The 21,867-nt window shown below is 44.0% G+C and overlaps 1 protein-coding gene across 1 annotated transcript in view; it reads right to left on the reverse strand.

Moving 5' to 3' along the window:
* Positions 1-2,147: 2,147 nt before the first annotated feature.
* The window catches only part of LOC311137747 (sorting nexin-33-like), a 34,409-nt gene continuing 14,689 nt past the window's right edge, over positions 2,148-21,867 (reverse strand). The window contains exon 3 of the mRNA XM_084172322.1: positions 2,148-3,984. Coding sequence (XP_084028448.1) covers positions 3,731-3,984 — 254 coding nt within the window. The 3' untranslated portion in view covers positions 2,148-3,730. The remainder of the gene's footprint in view (positions 3,985-21,867) is intronic.

The raw sequence follows: 21,867 nt of genomic DNA on the forward strand, positions 1-21,867 counted from the left end.
GAAACACTCTAAAGTGCAGTCATGCACTGCAAAAAACGTTGGTAGGGCCTTTTAAAAATCAGTTTATATTTATTGCCTACTTCTGTTTTTTCCCAAAATTCTGCTTTCTTGGTTTTGTTTTTCCAGGTTTCGGATTTACACCATTTCTTCTGGTTTACACCATTCTTTTCACACTTTTTAAAAAGACAAACATCAAAATGGGATTTTCTGTGTTCACAACAATGCTTAAACCACATAAGGGGATGACTTTTGAGGTCTGGGAAAAATCTAAGAAACGTAGATTTTTTTGTGTAGTTTACCTTTAATTCAGTGAGAATGCCCTGCACTGTTGTTTGGTTAGAGGGTTTTTCTGCAGTGCAGTAAGCATACATGTGATGTCTTTAGGCAGCCAATGGAATGGGTGGAGTACAAGGCCAGCAACACTCCGTATTATTCAGAGCCCCATGAAATGACACCATATATAGAGTTGAAGTCCGAAGTTTACATACACCTTAGCCAAATACATTTAAACTCAGTTTTTCACAATTCCTGAAATTTAATCCTAGTAAAAATTCCCTGTCTTAGGTCAGTTAGGATCACCAATTTATTTAAAGAATGCAAATTATTTATTTTTGCTTTTATTTCTTTCATCACATTCCCAGTGTGTCAAAGTTTACATGCACTCAATTATTATTTGGTAGCATTGCCTTTAAATTGTTTAACTTGGGTCAAACGTTTTAGGAGCTCCACAAGCTTCCCATAATAAGTTGGGTAAATTTTGGCCCATTCCTCCTGACAGAGCTGGTGTAACTGAGTCAGGTTTGTAGGCCTCCTTGCTCACACACACTTTTTCAGTTCTGCCCACAAATGTTCTATAGGATTGAGGTCAGGGCTTTGTGATGGCCACTCCAATACCTTGACTTTGTTGTCCTTAAGCCATTTTGTCACAACTTTGGAAGTATGCTTGGGGTCATTGTCCATTTGGAAGACCATTTGTGACCAAGCTTTAACTTCCTGACTGATGTCTTGAGATGTTGCTTCAATATATCCACATAATTTTCCTTCCTCATGATGCCATCTATTTTGTGAAGTGCACCAGTCCCTACTTCAGCAAAGCACCCCCACAGCATGATGCTGCCAACCCCATGCTTCACGGTTGGGATGGTGTTCTTCGGCTTGCAAGCGACCCCCTTTTTCCTCAAAACATAACAATGGTCATTATGTCCAAACAGTTCTATTTTTGTTTCATCAGACCAGAGGACATTTCTCCAAAAAGTATGATCTTTGTCCCCATGTGCAATTGCAAACCTTAGTCTGGCTTTTTTATGGCGGTTTTGGAGCAGAGGCTTCTTCCTTGCTGAGCGGTCTTTCAGGTTATGTCGATATAGGACTTGTTTTACTGTGGATATAGATACTTTTGTACCTGTTTCCTCCAGCATCTTCACAAGGTCCTTTGCTGTTGTTCTGGGATTGATTTGCACTTTTCGAACCAAAGTACGTTCATCTCTAGGAGACACGGCTGCATGGTCCCATGGTGTTTATACTTGCGTACTATTGTTTGTACAGATGAACGTGGTACCTTCAGGCGTTTGGAAATTTCTCCCAAGGATGAAACAGACTTGTGGAGGTCTACAATAATTTTTCTGAAGTCTTGACTGATTTCTTTTGATTTTCCCATGATGTCAAGCAAAGAGGCACTGAGTTTGAAGATAGGCCTTGAAATACATCCACAGGTACACCTCCATTTGACTCAAATGATGTCAATTAGCCTATCAGAAGCTTCTAAAGCCATGACATCATTTTCTGGAATTTTCCAAGCTGTTTAGAGGCACAGTCAACTTAGTGTACGTAAAACTTCTGACCCACTGGAATTGTGATACAGTGAACTATAAGTGAAATAATCTGACTGTAAACAATTGTTGGAAAAATTACTTGTGTCATGCACAAAGTAGATGTCCTAACCGACTTGCCAAAACTATAGTTTGTTAAAAATAAATTTGTGGAGTGGTTGAAAAACAAGTTTTAATGACTCCAACCTAAGTGTATGTAATCTTCCGACTTCAACTGTACATTCTACAGACCCTACTGAGTATTCCCTACAATACTTTTACTGCTGCACCCAGAATAGTTCTTGCTCTAAGCCAATATGTATTCCAAATACAGTGATTCGCATTGGGGGCATTTATTTGACCTTTGAACATATTTTAAAACCCAAATGTAATGCAAATGTCACTTAAATATGAACAAATAGTAATAATTGTTAATGTTTAGACAATTATTTTTCATATATCATGAACGGTTATTGACACTTTTCTATTATTACTTGGGGGACCCGGAAGTACTTTTTTTGTATTGCTGATGAGACGCTGATCATGTGATGAGTTCGCAAATGAAATGCCCCACTTGTGCTGCCACTGGACAGCAAAAAACAAGTAAGTTAACATTTATTTATTGTAATTTAAATGAGTTTGTAGTAGTTAAGTGTTGAGTTAGATGACATACTGTAGCTACCTCAATTGTTGTTTCAAATAATTTTGTCGACTTCACAGCAATTGCTAGCTAGTCGAAATATAGCTAGCTAGCTGGCTCAGCTAAATACAAATTCATGTAGATACATCCATGTATGAAAGGAGTTTCCCATCTTCCCATTTAGAGTTTCTGGCTGAGTACAGAAATGTCCTTATCAAGAGAAAGGCATTTCCTGTTGTTACTTTTAAGGTTGGAACCAACATGCAGTACCTCTTACTGTAACATTAAGTACTTCCAACTTCAAGACTGCGGGGCAAATGTTTTTTTGCAACAGAAAGAACAAGGAATATATCAATAACCCAGCAAATCACAATCACATGCACGCACACACTCAACACCATGGTCCACGGGCACAAAGCCCCTGTGCAAACTCAACTACTGAGTCCAAGGGCCTGTTTCTCCTCAAATGGAAAACAGAGGCAGGTGAAGACATTTGTTTAGTAAATCACACTAAAATGCTTGGCTCCTTAAGGCACATACAGGGACCACAGGAAAAATAAACAGTGATTGAATTACATTATGTGAATTATCTTAAGCTATGTAGTGCAGCTTCTGCCTCTTGGAACTTGGCTTGTATGGAGAGCTAACTCAAGAAAAAACATTAAGGTAACATGTTTGCACTGAACACCTGAGCAGTCGAGCCCTTATTCATGGCTAACATACATTACACTAAAGGAGTTCAGTTTCTACCGTCTACTCGGAATTGTCCAAGCATTAAGGCTACACATGCCTATCTTTGACCCTCTACAAATAATTCTTAAATGCCTCGTGATTTAATGTATACAAAAAAAGAAACATTTTGGTCATAACAGCAAAATTGGTGGATTAATGAAAAATACAATGGTGTAAGTCCCTTGAAACCAACAATTTCGACTTTGAAACCCAACATGGAAAGTGACTATTATGTGAAGTGCACAAACTGGCTTCCGCATCCTCTTCAAGTACATCCCCTCTTTCTGTCGGAGTCTATTCAGGCCAAAATAAGCAGAAAGTCATCTTTCTAAGGCAGCAACCTCATCAAACCCTCTCGTCTTTCAAGCCAGGGTTTGTGTGACTATCATGGTCCACCATGAAGAAAGAGAAGAAAGAGATACACTTTCCCAGCTACAGCCATGTCTCTGTTTCCACAAGGCTTTTTGGCAACCCGTGAGGAGGCCCTGTTGAACTGGGCAGACATTTTGGATCAAAAGGATATGGTCTGGACTGATGACAGGCCCAGCCTCTACAGGTTGTCATACATGTGCAGGGTACGCTCCAGCTGTTGGCCCACACGCAGGTAGAATGCGATCTGCTGTTTGAGGTAGGCCTGCATCATCTCCTTGAAGTCAACCTCGCGGCGCTGGTGGAAGTGGTTCATCTCGGCCTGCAGGGCGAATCCCACTGTCCGGCAGCGTTTACGCACTCCGTCCGCCTCGTCCTGGTCCATCTTTCCTTCGTCGCTCATCCGCTGACTCTCTTTGACCTTGGCGAACGCACCTGAGGAGAGAGAGAGAGTTGGCGGTTAGCTAGCTACGATACATAAGAGGTGTTACTACCTGTATAGCCTCTGCCGAGTCCCCAACAACCGGATGTTCCGGTTTTCTGGGGAAATGGAAAGAATATGTAGGGGATCTAGTTTCAGGCGTTTCTTTTACACCTGATATGTTAGGTTACTACAGTGCATTCCGAAAGTATTCAGACCCCTTGACTTTTTCCACGTTTTGTTACGTTACAGCCTTATTCTAAAATGGATGAAATTACATGTTTTCCTTATCAATCTACACACAATACCCCATAATGACAAAGCAAAAACTGATTTTTTTAAATGTTTGCTAATTCATTCAAAATTAAAAACTGAAATACCTTTTTACATAAGTATTCAGACCCTTTGCTATGAGACTCCAAATTGAGCTCAGGTGCATCCTGTTTCCATTGATCATCCTTGAGATGTATTTACAACTTAAATTGGAGACCACCTGTGGTAAATTCAATTGATTAGACATGATTTGGAAAGGCACACACCTGTCTATATAAGGTCCCACAGTTGACAGTGCACGTCAGAGGAAAAACAAAGTCGAAGGAATTCTCTGTAGAGCTCCGAGACAGAATTGTGTCGAGGCACAGATCTGGGGAAGGGTCCCAAAACATTTCTGCAGCATTGAAGGTCCCCAATAACACAGTGGCCTCCATCATTCTAAAATGGAAGAAGTTTGGAACCACCAAGACTCTTCCAAGAGCTGGCCGCCTGGCAAAACTGAGCAATCGGGGGAGAAGGGCCATGGTCAGGGAGGTGATTAAGAACCCGATGGTCACTCTGACAGAGCTTCAGATTTCCTCTGTGGAGATAGGAGAACCTTCCAGAAGGACAACCATCTCTGCAGCACTCCACCAATCAGGCCTTTATGGTAGAGTGGCCAGGCGGAAGCCACTCCTCAGTAAAAGGCACATGACAGCCCGCTTGGAGTTTGTCAAAATGCACCTAAAGGTTCTCTGGTCTGAAGAAACCAAGATTGAACTCTTTGGCCTGAATGCCAAGCGTCACGTCTGGAGGAAACCTGGCACCATCCCTACGGTGAAGCATTGTGGTGGCAGCATCATGCTGTGGGGATGTTTTTCAGCGGCAGGGACTGGGAGACTAGTCAAGATTGAGGGAAAGATGAACGGAGTAAAGTACAGAGAGATCCTTGATGAAAACCTGCTCCAGAGTACTCAGGACCTCAGAAAAGAGCGAAGGTTCACCTTCTAACAGGACAATGACCCTAAGCACACAGCCAAGACAACGCAGGAGTGGCTTCGGGACAAGTCTCTGAATGTCCTTGAGTGGCCCAACCAGAGCCCGGACTTGAACTTGATCGAACATCTCTGCAGAGACCTGAAAATAGCTGGGCAGCGACGCTCCCCATCCAACCTGACAGAGCTTGAGAGGATCTGCAGAGAAGGCTGTAATTTAACAAAATGTGGAAAAAGTCAAAGGGTCCTGCATTGTCACTGTGGTGTCACTGCACAGTTTGAGATCTGCCAGAGATGAGCAGGAATTCTGAAGTGCTGCTCACACTGCAATCTGCAATCTCTTTGACCTGACCATGTAATCTGAGAGGAGATATCCGTCCCTGTAACAGGTGTGTGTGTGTGTGTGTGTGTGTGTGTGTGTGTGTGTGTGTGTGTGTGTGTGTGTGTGTGTGTGTGTATGTGTGTATGTGTATGTGTGTATGTGAATGTGTGTATGTGTACCGTATACAGTTTAGTTCCGGTCCATAAAAAGTTACATTTCCCCAAACATGTTGCTGCAAAGTGCTTGTGTTTGTGTGTATTTATGTAAGTGTGTGGGTGATGAAATGTCCACACCCTAGTTACACACCTTTCAATGAACACAGAGCATACTGAGAAACCTGATTTCAGCACAGTCTTAGCGTTCTGGTTTTAGGACAAACCTACCAAATTTTAGGCAGGCCAGAACTAAACTCAGCAAAAAAAGAAACGTCCTCTCACTGTCAACTGCGTTTATTTTCAGCTAACTTAACATGTGTAAATATTTATATGAACATAACAAGATTCAACATCTGAGACATAAACTGAACAAGTTCCACAGACATGTGACTAACAGAAATTTAATAATGTATCCCTGAACAAAGGCGGGGTCAAAATCAAAAGTAACAGTCAGTATCTGGTGTGGCCACCAGCTGCATTAAGTACTGCAGTGCATCACCTCCTCATGGACTGCACCAGATTTGCCAGTTCTTGCTGTGAGATGTTACCCCACTCTTCCACCAAGGCACCTGCAAGTTCCCTGACACTTCTGGGGGGAATGGCCCTAGCCCTCACCCTCCGATCCAACAGGTCCCAGACGTGCTCAATGGGATTGAGATCCGGGCTCTTCGCTGGCCATGGCAGAACACTGACATTCCTGTCTTGCAGGAAATCACGCACAGAACAAGTAGTATGGCTGGTGGCATTGTCATGCTGGAGGGTCATGTCAGGATGAGCCTGCAGGAAGGGTACAAAATGAGGGAGGAGGATGTCTTCCCTGTAACGCACAGCGTTGAGTTTGCCTGCAATGACAACAAGCTCAGTCTGATGACGCCGTGACACACCGCCCCAGACCATGACGGACCTCCACCTCCAAATCAATCCCGCTCCAGAGTACAGGCCTCCGTGTAATGCTCATTCCTTCGAAGATAAACGCAAATCCGACCATCACCCCTGGTGAGACAAAACCCCGACTCGTCAGTGAAGAGCACTTTTTGCCAGTCCTGTCTGGTCCAGCAATGGTGGGTTTGTGCCCATAGGGGACGTTGTTGCCGGTGATGTCTGGTGAGGACCTGCCTTACAACAGGCCTACAAGCCCTAAGTCCAGCCTCTCTCAGCCTATTGCAGACAGTCTGAGCACTGATGGAGGGATTGTGCGTTCCTGGTGTAACTCGGGCAGTTGTTGTTTGCCATCCTGTACCTGTCCCGCAGGTGTGATGTTCGGATGTACCGATCCTGTACAGGTGTTGTTACACGTGGTCTGCCACTGCGAGGACGATCAGCTGTCCATCCTATCTCCCTGTAGCGCTGTCTTAGGCGTCTCACAGTACAGACATTGTAATTTATTTCCCTGGCCACATCTGCAGTCCTCATGCCTCCTTGCAGCATGCCTAAGGCACGTTCACGCAGATGAGCAGGGACCCTGGGCATCTTTCTTTTGGTGTTGTTCAGTCAGTAGAAAGGCCTCCTTAGTGTCCTAAGTTTTCATAACTGTGACCTTATTTGCCTACCGTCTGTAAGCTGTTAGTGTCTTAACGACCATTCCACAGGTGCAGGTTCATTATTTGTTTATGGTTCATTGAACAAGCATGGGAAACAGTGTTTAAACCCTTTACAATTAAGACCTGTGAAGTTATTTGGATTTTTACGAATTATCTTTGAAAGACAGGGTCCTGAAAAAGGTATGTTTCTTTTTTTGCTGAGTTTAGGTCTTCTGGTTGTCTATCAGGCAAAACAAATTAATTATTTCTGCATGTTTTAGCCCATGGCGAAATTTATCAAGCTACAGTACATCTCTATCCATCCAGCCTCAGCCCATTGAAGCATGGCCCATAGGTTACACCTGCAGCCATGCAGTAACTGTGCCCTGCCATACAATGACTATGCAATAACTTCTCACATGGATCGACCCAGTGACCTGATCATTTATTAATTGTGACACTGTATCACAAGAACCAAGTCTGCTGCTAAACAAGGGTGGCATCATTCCGACTGTGAATCACAAGATCTGCCTGTTCACCGCATCACTACTGTCTTTGAAGTAGTCTGACCTGGTTTTAATGTCTATGGAGCGAACAGCCAGCCAGACTAGTCAAGCCTGTTCAGTTGCCAAATGTGGATTGTGACCCGTACACAGCAGATGGCCGACAGTGGAGGTCAAAGGGTTGGGAAGGGCGAGGGTGTTGGGTGTTGGACTGACATCGTGCCAAGCGCAGCAGTGAACTGGTCAGATATTCACACACGCAAACACACACACCCCTTCCATCTGTCGGCTCGCCAGTAACAGAACCCTCACACACACGCATACACACACACACCATCACTATGAGGAGGGTGAGATCAACAGAGATGACTAAACACTCCTGCACATAATTCTCTCTTCCACTATATTTTTCCATTGTACTGTAGGAAACAATGAATTGTTAGCAGCACTTGTCCAAGGCAACCTCAGCTAACTTCTAAAGGCAGGCTAACTCACATCTCAGAGAGCAATTTATGTGTAAAAGGTTTGCTTTGTCTGCCTTAAAGCGACACAGTCACTGTACCGCAGAGTTCTTGTTCGAAGAAAAGGGACTGAGTATGCTGGCTGCAACATCATTTTCAGCTCCTCTCTGGCTTTGATAATAACATTCCTATAGCTAGAGTGTACATGCCGAGTGTGGAATGTGAACACAACAAACTTTTACTGTCTCACGTGCCCGGCTTGTTCTTGTTTATTTCCACTTTGGGATAATAAAGGGGGAAATAAAGACTGACACTGACGACAGACTAGAGAAGCAAAGTGGAATACTGTTAGTCTGTGTATGCAGCTTCAGCAATGAGACATTTTCAAAGAGAACCACCCATTCTTGCCCTGGGACTTAGTTACAGGAAGCTTTACACGTCTATCCCGTTTAATTTAATAATACCTCAGAATGTCGATTGTGATGGTCATGGTATCACTCCCTGACGAATGCTAGACAAGACATGCCGAAATGTGTCTGAGTTTCAAGGATTTGGTTCTATTGAACATGCCACTACAATAAAGGCATTTTAATTGTATGAAGAGTTCCTTGGTCCTCCTAGTTTTAGATGTGTTTGATCAGATGTTGGTCCTTGATTGCAAACAAGCGTTGTATACAGAGACAAGGGAAACCGACAAAAAAAAAAGTGTTCAACAGATCGAACTGGTCGAACGACATGCACATTAAGAGTTGTGTTCAACAGATTACTTTTTGGAAGTAGGGGAACTGTGTTATAACACAATAACCAGTGCTTGATTTGGGCCGGAGCTCCTCTATAAAACAAAGTAGCCTATCGCTGGCCCAGATTCACACAACGAAGCAAAAAAGGTTGATCAAAGCGAAATGAAGGCGGGATCTGCATTGAATAGCAATGGAGAGCAGGGCTGTTGCAGTGACCGTATTACCGCCACACCGGCAGTCACGAGTCATGACCGCAGTAAAGTTCCACGTTGACCGTTGAGTCACGGTAATCTCCTTTTATGCACTCTGGACATGCTTTGGTAGTAGCCAACTCACTAGCGGCCATCAAGTCCTAATGGCCTGGTACTCAGCGCTCTATTGTCACTAACCCAGAGCTTAATTTGTAAATAAGGAAAGCATTGCATATCATCACATTTACGTAGTGGCATAGAACAGAAGAGTAAGGGCACTTTACAGAAGTTGCACACATGGGGACATGTTTTGCCTTTTATAAACACATTTCATGCAATTCTATGTCATTTTACATGACTGGAGACTTTAGCATAATCTTTTTTAATACTGCAGAAATGATCGAAATGGCAGGCTACTTTGACACTGACAAACTGGGAATCTGAGATCAATAAAAACGACCTTGTCTTGAATCCATCAATAGCCTAGGCCTAGGTGTGTGGAGACACATATTGTCTGCTACATTATGAGGGAGAAATTATAGTCCTAAAAATCCTTTCCAGTTTCACTGACTCACCCAATGATGCGCAGCTCACTCGCTGGTGATTGTCGATGCGCTCGTACCAAAAGCCTATCTCTCTCTCTCATCTGTAAAACCATATTTACAAGTTGATCAAATATTTTGGTAGCCTACAGGATAGAGTCTTCTCTTTTCAGCAGGAGACATTGCTTTCCAACCTGTGTTTCCCCCGATTGTATTTGAAATATTGCGAAAGGCCTGTTTTGTCTGCGTGCTGTTTTTTCACTGACAGATCTGCCGCGCGTTCCCCACTGTAGGCTATTCCTTGTTATTGGGCTAAAATCCACAGCTAGGCTGTTTTTAAAAATAAGCTATTGATCCTCTGTGGCTAAATGATAGGCCTTCTCATGGTGTAGCAGGCTATTCTGAATGATTTAATTTATTTCTGAACAGACAGCAGTAATTCTATAAGTTGCAGGCTCATGTCTATCAGAGCAGAGAGGGAGAGAGATCATAGAAAGTGAATCTCATTCTAGTTATGTGAGAGATACTGGCGCGCTTCTCCCACAGCCACGGCCACGCGATGGTCTCAAACATAGGTTACAATGTTGCACAAACCATAAACCCGGGCCGGCCCAAACCAAATCAACTTAGAATATTAGGCCCGGGCTGTAAATCTACTTTTTCACATTACATTTGTTTGTGGGGGCAGGAGAATTAACGAACAGGCAACTCAAATTAACTTTGATTGCTTTTATTTGAATTTTTACATTGCAAACAGTAATGCCACAAGAGGTACCGAATCTGGCCAAATAGGTTCCGGAACAAAACAGTCCAAAACGTAGAGGTGCCGGATCCTGTTCTGGCAGGATCCAGCTCAAATTAAGCACTGCTCCAACCACTCTGACATCAGTGCAAATGCAATCGAAAATCACATCAAACACATAATCAAAACCGTATAATGCTTTTAAAACTCACCTCACTGTGATGATCAATTAGAACAGTGGTTCCCAACCTGGGGGCACCAGAGTTCACGGGGGGGGGGGGGGGGGTGATCTCATTTGCTTTAAGGTCACACGTGCATAAAATGTTCCACTATAATTTAATTGTAAAATTAATACTTTTTCTAATGTTATAAAAAATCATATGCTTGCAATGCCAAGGCCAATCTAAAAAATAACAATAATGGCAGAGAAACATAAAAGTGGTAATCCCCCCCCCCCCCCAAAAAAAAAGTGTGCACGTCAATGACCCGCACTCATTCAGTTTCAGCTAGCAGCTCGTTTTTCCTGCAGTCAGAGCATCACTATTTTATGAATAAACAACATGTTTTGGATCAAAACGGCATACCTAGCGGATACATTCACTCTACAATGAGACAAACAAGCGGATGCAGGGTCCTGAATCAAACGTCATGCAGTGCAAAGACGCTCTCGACGCTTTGTGCGGAAACTGGAGTACAGAGTTGGAAAACTGTCAAAAGGGGAGCTACAACAATTTCCACTGCTGATAAAACAGTCTGGTGGCACTGTGCCTGCGTCTTAGTTTACCTGGCACCGTTTTGCCGATGTTGACGAATACTTATCAAAGTAATCGTGGGTGATGGACCCTTACATTTGCAGTCTCGAGGACGTGGAATAACTCAGCTGTCAAGATCAGCTTGCTGACCTACAAGCCGATTCTGTGTCAAATAATTATTTCCACGAGAACGGATACAAAACGTTTTGGATTGTCAAAGGACACGCTGTTGCACCCAGACTGGCCAAACACACAGCTACAAGGGTTATTCTACCATTCAGCACTACGTACCTGTCTGAGACGGCCTTCAGCACGCTTGTAACAATAAAAGCAAAAGCCTGTAACAGGCGATGTCCACCAGGACTTTAGGCTGGCTGTCACTAGCATCACACCTGACATCCCATCCCTGGTCAGAGGTATGCAGGCCCAAGGTGGCCATTCGTTTTTTAAGGAAAACGTTATTGATTGTAACGTACTGTTTGTTATTGTTATTTTTATAACACATACATTATAGCTGTGTCAAAACCAGTGTTCACATGATGTGCATGTGTGTATGCAACAAACTGCCCAGTTTCAGTTAATTGGTTTGAGGGAGATCTAGGACAGAGCTATATAGGTGCTGTTAATTACTTATTATGCTGATAATTAATCATTATTATTCTTTTGGCAACAATGTGTGTGTATAGGCCTACAGTTAATTATACACAAAGATAACCAGGGCAAACCAAAGAGAAAAGGAAAGAAAAACTACAGTGGGGAGAACAAGTATTTGATACACTGCCGATTTTGCAGGTTTTCCTACTTACAAAGCATGTAGAGGTCTGTAATTTTTATCATAGGTACACTTCAACTGTGAGACGGAACTAAAACAAAAATCCAGAAAATCACATTGTATGATTTTTGAGTAATTAATTTGCATTTTATTGCATGACATAAGTATTTGATACATCAGAAAAGCAGAACTTAATATTTGGTACAGAAACCTTTGTTTGGGGATGTTATTCGAAAACATAATGTTAACTTTCACTGCTATGCGGATGACACACAGCTGTACATTTCAATGAAGCATGGTGAAGCCCCAAAATTGCCCTCGCTAGAAGCCTGTGTTTCAGACATAAGGAAGTGGATGGCTGAAAACTTTTTACTTTTAAACTCGGACAAAACAGAGATGCTTGTTCTAGGTCCCAAGAAACAAAGAGATCTTCTGTTAAATCTGACAATTCATCTTGATGGTTGTAAAGTCGTCTCAAATAAAACTGTGAAGGACCTAGGCGTTACTCTTGACCCTGATCTCTCTTTTGACGAACATATCAAGACTGTTTCAAGGACAGCTTTTTTCCATCTACGTAACATTGCAAAAATCAGAAATTTTCTGTCCAAAAATGATGCAGAAAAATTAATCCATGCATTTGTTACTTCTAGATTAGACTACTGCAATGCTCTATTTTCCGGCTACCCGGATAAAGCACTAAATAAACTTCAGTTAGTGCTAAATACGGCTGCTAGAATCCTGACTAGAACCAAGAAATTTGATCATATTACTCCAGTGCTAGCTTCCCTACACTGGCTTCCTGTTAAGGCAAGGGCTGATTTCAAGGTTTTACTGTTAACCTATAAAGCGTTACATGGGCTTGCTCCTACCTATCTTTCCGAGTTGGTCCTGCCGTACATACCAATACGTACGCTACGGTCACAAGACGCAGGCCTCCTAATTGTCCCTAGAATTTCTAAGCAAACAGCGGGAGGCAGGGCTTTCTCCTATAGATCTCCATTTTTATGGAACAGTCTGCCTACCCATGTGAGAGACGCAGACTCGGTCTCAACCTTTAAGTCTTTACTGAAGACTTATCTCTTCAGTAGGTCATATGATTGAGTGTAGTCTGGCCCAGGAGTGTGAAGGTGAACGGAAAGGCTGGAGCAACGAACAGCCCTTGCTGTCTCTGCCAGGCCGGTTCCCCTCTCCACTGGGGTTCTCTGCCTCTAACCCTGTTGCAGGGGCTGAGTCACTGGCCTGCTGGTGCTCTTTCATGCCGTCCCTGGGAGGGGTGCGTCACTTGAGTGGGTTGAGTTACTGACGTGATCTTCCTGTCTGGGTTGGCGCCCCCCCCCCCCTTGGTTTGTGCTGTGGTGGAGACCTCTGTGGGCTATACTCGGCCTTGTCTCAGGATTGTAAGTTGGTGGTTGGGGATATCCCTCTAGTGGTGCGGGGGCTGTGCTTTGGCGGAGTGGGTGGGGTTATATCCTTCCTGTTTGGCCCTGTCCGGGGGTTTCTTCGGATGGGGCCACAGTGTCTCCGGACCGCTCCTGTCTCAGCCTCCAGTATTTATGCTGCAGTAGTTTATGTGTCGGGGGGCTGGGGTTAGTTGGTTATACCTGGAGTACTTCTCCTGTCTTATCCAGTGTCCTGTGTGAATTTAAGTATGCTCTCTCTATTTCTCTCGTTCTCTCTTTCTCTCTGAGAACCTGAGCCCTAGGACCATACGTCAGGACTACCGGGCATGATGACACCCTGCTGCCCCCAGTCCGCCTGGCCTTGCTGCTATTCCAGTTTCAACTGTTCTGCCTGCGGCTACGAAACCCCTACCTGTCCCAGACCTGCTGTTTTCAACTCTAAATGATTGGCTATGAAAAGCCAACTGAGAGACCTGAGCCCTAGGACCATACGTCGGGACTACCGGCCGTGGTGACTCCTTGCTATCCCCAGTCCGCCTGGCCTTGCTGCTATTCCAGTTTAAACTGTTCTGCCTGCGGTTATGGAACCCCTACCTGTCCCAGACCTGCTGTTTTAAACTCTAATGATCGGCTATGAAAAGCCAACTGAGATTTATTCCTGATTATTATTTGACCATGCTTGTCACTTATGAACATTTTTGAACATCTTGGCATGGTTCTGTTATAATCTCCACCCGGCACAGCCAGAAGAGGACTGGCCACCCCTCATAGCCTGGTTCCTCTCTAGGTTTCTTCCTAGGTTTTGCCTTTCTAGGGAGTTTTTCCTAGCCACCGTGCTTCTACACCTGCATTACTAGCTGTTTGGGGTTTTAGGCTGGGTTTCTGTACAGCACTTCGAGATATTAGCTGATGTAAGAAGGGCTATATAAAATAAAATTGATTGATTGATTGGTTTGCAATTACAGAGATCATACGTTTCCTGTAGGTCTTAACCAGGTTTGCACACACTGCAGCAGAGATTTTGGCCCACTCCTCCATACAGACCTTCTCCAGATCCTTCAGGTTTCGGGGCTGTCGCTGGGCAATACGAACTTTTAGCTCCCTCCAAAGATGTTCTATTGGGTTCAGGTCTGGAGACTGGCTAGGCCACTCCAGGACCTTGAGATGCTTCTTGCAAAGCCACTCCTTAGTTGCCCTGGCTGTCTGTTTTGGGTCGTTGTCATGCTGGAAGACCCAGCCACGACCCATCTTCAATGCTCTTACTGAGGGAAGGAGGTTGTTGGCCAACCATCCATCCTCCCCTCAATAGGGTGCAGTCGTCCTGTCCCCTTTGCAGAAAAGCATCCCCAAAGAATGATGTTTCCACCTCCATGCTTCACGGTTGGGATGGTGTTCTTGGGGTTGTACTCATCCTTCTTCTTCCTCCAAACACGGCGAGTGGAGTTTAGACCAAAAATATCTATTTTTGTCTCATCAGACCACATGACCTTCTCCCATTCCTCCTCTGGATCATCCAGATGGTCATTGGCAAACTTCAGACAGGCCTGGACATGCGCTGGCTTGAGCAGGGGGACCTTGCGTGCGCTGCAGGATTTTAATCCATGACGGCGGTGTGTTACTAATGTTTTTCTTTGAGACTGTGGTCCCAGCACTCTTCAGGTCATTGACCAGGTCCTGCCGTGTAGTTCTGGGCTGATCCCTCACCTTCCTCATGATCATTGATGCCCCACGAGGTGACATCTTGCATGGAGCCCCAGACCGAGTGTGATTGACCGTCATCTTGAACTTCTTCCATTTTCTAATAATTGCGCCAACAGTTGTTGCCTTCTCACCAAGCTGCTTGCCTATTGTCCTGTAGCCCATCCCAGGCTTGTGCAGGTCTACAATTTTATCCCTGATGTCCTTACACAGCTCTCTGGTCTTGGCCATTGTGGAGAGGTTGGAGTCTGTTTGACTGAGTGTGGACAGGTGTCTTTTATACAGGTAACGAGTTCAAACAGGTGCAGTTAATACAGGTAATGAGTGGAGAACAGGGGAGCTTCTTAAAGAAAAACTAACAGGTCTGTGAGAGCCGGAATTCTTACTGGTTGGTAGGTGATCAAATACTTATGTCATGCAATAACATGCAAGTTAATTACTTAAAAATCATACAATGTGATTTTCTGGATTTTTGTTTTAGATTCCGTCTCTCACAGTTGAAGTGTACCTATGATAAAAATGACAGACCTGAGGTGTGTGTTTCATGATTAACGACTCATGGTGTAATTGTAGTAACGTACAGGAACTCAAGTGCTTTAGTTCACCCAACCTAGAGTATCTCACAATCAAATGCCGACTGTATTATCTCCCAAGAGAATTTTCTTCAGTTATAGTCACGGCCGTGTATATCCCCTCTCAAGCTGATACCACGACGGCCCTTAAAGAACTTCACTGGACTTTATGCAAACTGGAAACCACATATCCCGAGGCTGCATTTATTGTAGCCGGGGATTTTAACAAAGCAAATTTGAGGACTAGGCTGCCGAAGTTCTATCAACATATTGACAGTTGTACTCGCGCTGCTAAAATCCTTGACCATTGCTATTAGAACTTCCGGAATGGTTATAAGGCCCTCCCCTGCCCTCCTTTCGGCAAATCTGACCACGACTCCATTTTGCTCCTCCCTTCCTATATGCAGAAATTCAAACAGGAAGTACCCGTGCTAAGGACTATTCAACGCTGGTCTGACTAATCGGAATCCACGCTTCAAGATTGTTTTGATCACGCGGACTGGGATATGTTCCGGGTAGCTTGCAAAAATGTAGAGTTTATCAGGAAGTGTATAGGTGATGTTGTGCCCACTGTGACTATTAAAACCTACCCTAACCAGAAACCGTGGATAGATGGCAGTATTCGCGCAAAACTGAACGCAGGAACCACCCCATTTAACCATGGCAAAGTGACTGGAAAGACGGCATAATACAAACAGTGTAGCTACTTACTCCGCAAGGCAATTAAACTGGCAAAACATCAGTATAGAGACAAAGTGGAGTCGCAATTCAACTGCTCAGACACGAGACGTATGTGGCAGGGTCTACAGACAATCACGGACTACAAAATGAAAAACAGCCACGTCGCCAACACCGACGTCTCGCTTACAGAAAAGCTAAAACAGCTTCTTCGCCCGCTTTGAGGATAACACAGTGCCACTGACGAGGCCCACTACCAAGACTGTGGCCTCTCCTTGCAGACGGAACAACAGTAGTAGGCTTGATAACCAACAATGACGAGACCGCCTACAGGGAGGAGGTGAGGGCTCTGGGAGTGTGGTGCCAGGAAAATAACCTCTCACTCAACGTCAACAAAAGAAAGGACATGATCGGTACTTCAGGAAACAGCAGAGGGTGCACCCCCCTATCCACATCGACGGGACCGCAGTGGAGAAGGTGGAAAGCTTCAAGTTCCTTGGCGTACACATCACTGACAAACTGAAATGGTCCACCCACGCAGACAGTGTGGTGAAGAAGGGGCAACAGAGCCTCTTCAACCTCAGGAGGCTGAAGAAATTTGGCTTGGCACCTAAAACCCTCACAAACTTTTACAGATTCATAATTGAGAGCATCCTGTCGGGCTGTATCACCGCCTGGTACAGCAACTGCACCGCCCGCAACCGCAAGGCTCTCCAGAGGGTGGTGTGGTCTGCCGAACGCATTACCGGGGGCAAACTACCTGCCCTCCAAGACATCTACAGCACCCGATGTCACAGGAAGGCCAAAAAGATAATCAAGGACATCAACCACCCAAGCCACTGCCTGTTCAACCCGCTATCATCCAGAAGGCGAGGTCTGTACAGGTGCATCAAAACTGGGACCGAGAGAATGAAAAACAGCTTCTATCTCAAGGCCATCAGACTGTTAAATAGCCATCACTAGCCCATTAGAGGCTGCTGCTGCCTATTGAAATCACTGGCCACTTTAAGAAATGGAACACTAGTAACTTTAATAATGTTTACATATCTTGCACTACTCATCTCATATGTATATACTGTATTCTATTCTATAATATTCTACTGTGTCTTAGTCCATGCCGCTCTGTCATTGCTTGTCCATATATGTATATATTCTTAAATTCCATTCCTTACTAGATTTTTGTGTATTGGGTATATGTTGTGAAATTGTTATATATTACTTGTTAGATATTACTGCACTGTCGGAGCTAGAAGCACAAGCATTTCGCTACACCCGCAATAACATCTGCTAAACACGTGTATGTGACAAATAAAATTAGATTTTATTTGATTTAGAGGCATCACTACAGTCCCGGGTTCGATCCGTGTCGCAGCCGGCCGTGACCGGGAGACCCATGAGGCGGCGCACAATTGGCCCAGCGTCGTCCGGGTTAGGGGAGGGTTTGCCGGCCGGGATGTCCCTGTCCCATTGTGGTCTAGCGACTCCTTGTGGCGGGCCGGGCGCACGTACGCTGACTTTGGTCGCCAGTTGTATGTTTTTTTCTCTGACACATTGGTGCGGCTGGCTTCCGGGTTAAGCGAGCATTGTGTCAAGAAGCAGTGTGGCTTGGCAGTGTTGTGTTTCGGAAGATGCATGGCTCTCGACCTTCGCCTCTCCCGAGTCCGTACGGGAGTTGCAGCAATGGGACAAGACTGTAACTACCAATTGGGGAGAAAAAGTACCCAAAAAATGCATTCTCAAAGTTCGCTTCTAGAGCTAGTTTTGTCAACAAGCTGTGGGCGTGGAGGTATGATGTTTTCGTTAGAAGAAGCCGTGCTGTCTGCATTTTCTCTCTCCTCTCGCTTGCTTCTCAAACGTGGCTTGCGCTGTGTCAGATGCAAGCGCCAGTAGCCTGGCTAGCTTACTACCGCCCCTAGAGAATATTCAGACAAATTACTAGACAGACTCGATCCTCTCAATCTGTATATGACGTGAGACACATTTGACAGAAGTACCAAAAGTTTTAAGAAATCTAGTACCAAACCCTTTTTCATGTTCTAGTATTGAAAAAAAGTACAGAAGTTTTGGTATACCGTGCAACGCTAATAGGAATAAGCAAATTACTTGGAATGTCACTGGTGTGCTGCCCTGCTGTGCGTTGTGAGACTCAGTTTTTTACTGTGTGGCGCCAATCAAGTTCAAATGTGCCTCTCCGGGTCCTGCTCTCTTGTTCCCATGGGTGAAGTAACAAATGGAGAGGTAATTTGATCCACACTTCCAAGAAACCGGGCCCACACCTCTTTGATTTCCTTTGCTTTATAAGAAAAACCCTAATAGATAGATGTGACTTTACTGTGTTCCGCCACATAGGACACAGAAGGCCTCTTGTTCACTTCAAAGCCACACTGGCCTGCCTTGGGCATGCATACTGTGGACTGGGGAAGCGAAGTAAACTATGTCTGAGAGGGCGGACTGGCCCGAGGTGAAGATTTGTGAGTTATCACTGCTATTTGGGAGCACTTTTTTTCATGATGTGAAGCCATCATGCACTTTGATGGAAATGTACATAGTTCCAATGTGTGTTTAAACTCACAATTTTAGAGCTGTTTTTGTGCCCATAATCTCCTACCATTCATTAATTTTGATGTATTCTCTTTAGCCAGGTGTTACCAGATCTAGGCTACCATGCATGGAACCAGCTCCTCATATTTCATCTTATGCCATGTGTGGACAGCAGCTCTGTCTGATACCGACACCACAGTGGTCAGCCAGATCTTTGTTCAAGATCTCAGCAGGTGGTTTTCTATGACATCATTTCCGTCTCACAATTCGAAGGTGCAGGGGGGCATGTCAAGAACGTGGAAAATAATGTTGCGTGCTGGTGGAGAGAGTTGAAAAAAAAAATCTTGAGGGTGCAGAGGATGGTGTTGAGGAGCTGAGAGAGAGTTAAGAGCTCAGACAAAAATATTGCGTGCCCAGAAAGTGGAATTGAGCGCAAAAAATTAAGTGTCGAGAACAGCATTTCCCTGCACTCTCTCGAAATTCACCTGTGCTTGCGCGATGTGATATCTGTCTGCTCGGAAATCTACAATGACATGTTACTCAAATATGATTGCCAGCCTTACTGACCAATCATAGCACTGTTTCTTGTTAAAATGCCAGTGATTGGATAGTAGCTAGAGTGAATGCAATGTGTGACAGTAGCTATATGGGCGACATTAGCTTGAAATTGAGTGATGACATAACATCAGAAAAAGGTTTATAGCTAAACTGGAATTACTTAGTCTACCATTACAGATCTTTAAATAAATGAGAATCAAAAACACGTAATAGCATTAGGCCGAATTAGCTAGCAAGCTTTCTTACCTGAGAAGAAGCGACGGACTCCCAGTCCGCCATGTTGCAATGTGGCTACTGGCTAAGTACCAACCTGGGGATGTAAACATCATGTTGTATGGGTCCCGCCTTCCATTTAGCTAGCCAATCAATGGCATTATAACAAAAAGCAGTGCTATGATTGGTCAATAAGGCTGCCAATCATATTTGAGTAACGTCATTGTAGATTTGCGAGCACACAGAGATCATATCGTGCAAGCATACATATAACATAACAAAATGTGGAAGAGGTAAAGGGGTCTGAATACTTTCCGAATGCACTGTAGGTGAATTTCAAGAGAGTGCAGGCAAGTATACCATGAGCAGGGAGATGCCTGCTCTACACTTAATTTATTGCACTCAATTGCACCTTCTGGGCACACAACATTTTTCTCTGAGCTCTCAAATATCTCTCAGCTCTTCAACATGATCCTCTGCGACCTCAATTCTTTTTTTCAGAACTCTGAACTCTCTCCACGCGTGCTCAACATTATCCTCCACGTTCTCGACATTCCTCCCTGCTTCCTCCTCACTGAATTATGAGACGGAAATGACGCAATAGTTTTCTCCTTGGAAGTGACAGCTAGTCCATGTACTCTGTAGTACTCATTGGAAAACACAAAATATAATGATGCTCCACCCACACAACTGCACACTTGCTCATTGATAAGCTATGATGTCATGTGGGTGGGACATGTATTGTGTCATCATGACTGTAAGTCGCTTTGGATAAAAGCGTCTGCTAAATGGCATATTATATTATTTATATACATCACCCAGCAAACCAAAATTGGTTTTGTGAAGGTTCCCAGAACATTTGTTAAGTCGCGGCAAATGTTCTCATAACACAAATACTGTCCAGTCGTGGTGATGATTATAGAAAGTTTGTATAAATGTTCACCTGATGTTGCATGAACATTCCTAGAAAACATTTAATCTGTTCTTTAAAAGGTTCCCAGAATGTTTCATTAGGTTATGAGATTAGTCCGGTGAGAATAATGTGGGTACATCACAAAATGTATGTTTCTGAGGTCTTGGCTGATTTCTTTTGATTTTCCCATGATGTCAAGCAAAGCAGCACTGAGTTTGAAGGTAGGCCTTGAAATACATCCACAGGTACACCTCCAATTGACTCAAATGATGTCAATTAGCCTATCAGAAGCTTCTAAAGCCATGACATCATTTTCTGGAAGCTGTTTAAAGGCACAGTCAACTTAGTGTACGTAAAACTTCTGACCCACTGGAATTGTGATACAGTGAATTATAAGTGAAATAATCTGTCTGTAAACAATTGTTGGAAAAATGACTTGCGTCATGCACAAAGTAGATGTCCTAACTGACTTGCCAAAACTATAGTTTTTTAACAAGAAATTTGTGGAGTGGTTGAAAAACGAGTTTTAATTACTCCAACCAAAGTGTATGTAAACTTCCGACTTCAACTGTAATTAGCAGGCAGCGTGTGTCTTGGTTTGAGGGCAGAGCGGGTTAACAGTCCTGTTGCGTAACAATCACATTTTGGAACAGTGAGTGCATTCTGACAACAAGCGCATTAAAATAACTCACGCTGGGGCGACCGTTAGATATATCTGGAACTAACGCATGAAAAGGTTCAAGGTTCCCAGAATGTTTCATTAGGTTGTGGGAACAGTCTGGTGAGAATAATGTGGGGACATTACAAAACATATGTTCCCAAATCACAAAAACTGTTTAGTTGTACGGATGATTCTACAATAATCTCCCGAGTGGCGCAGTGGTCTAAGGCACTGCATCGCAGTACTAGCTGTGCCACTAGAGAACCTGGTTCGAATCCAGGCTCTGTTGTAGCTGGCCGCGACCGGGAGACCCATGGGGCGGTGCACAATTGGTCCAGGGTAGGGGAGGGAATGGCCGGCAGGGATGTAGCTCAGTTGGTAGAGCATGGCGTTTGCAATGCCAGGGTTGTGGGTTCGATTCCCACGGGGGGGTCAGTATAAAAAATAATGTATGCACTAACAGTAAGTCGCTCTGGATAAGAGCGTAAATGTACAATATTTGTTATTATAGTACAATTTTTTTTTTGCCTGATGTCGCAAGAACATTCCCAGAACACATTTTTCATGTTCTTTAAAAGTTGCACGTTCTGTCCAGTTGTGCTGACATTCAGATCATGTTTGTATCAGGGTGCACAAAACATTCCTTTGATGTTGCCAGAATGTTGACAGAACAGCCTTTATGAGTTCTTTAAAGGTTCCCAGAACATTTAATTAGG

This window comes from Coregonus lavaretus (assembly GCF_964263955.1).
Source record: "Coregonus lavaretus genome assembly, chromosome: 11".
Lineage (NCBI taxonomy): Eukaryota > Metazoa > Chordata > Actinopteri > Salmoniformes > Salmonidae > Coregonus > Coregonus lavaretus.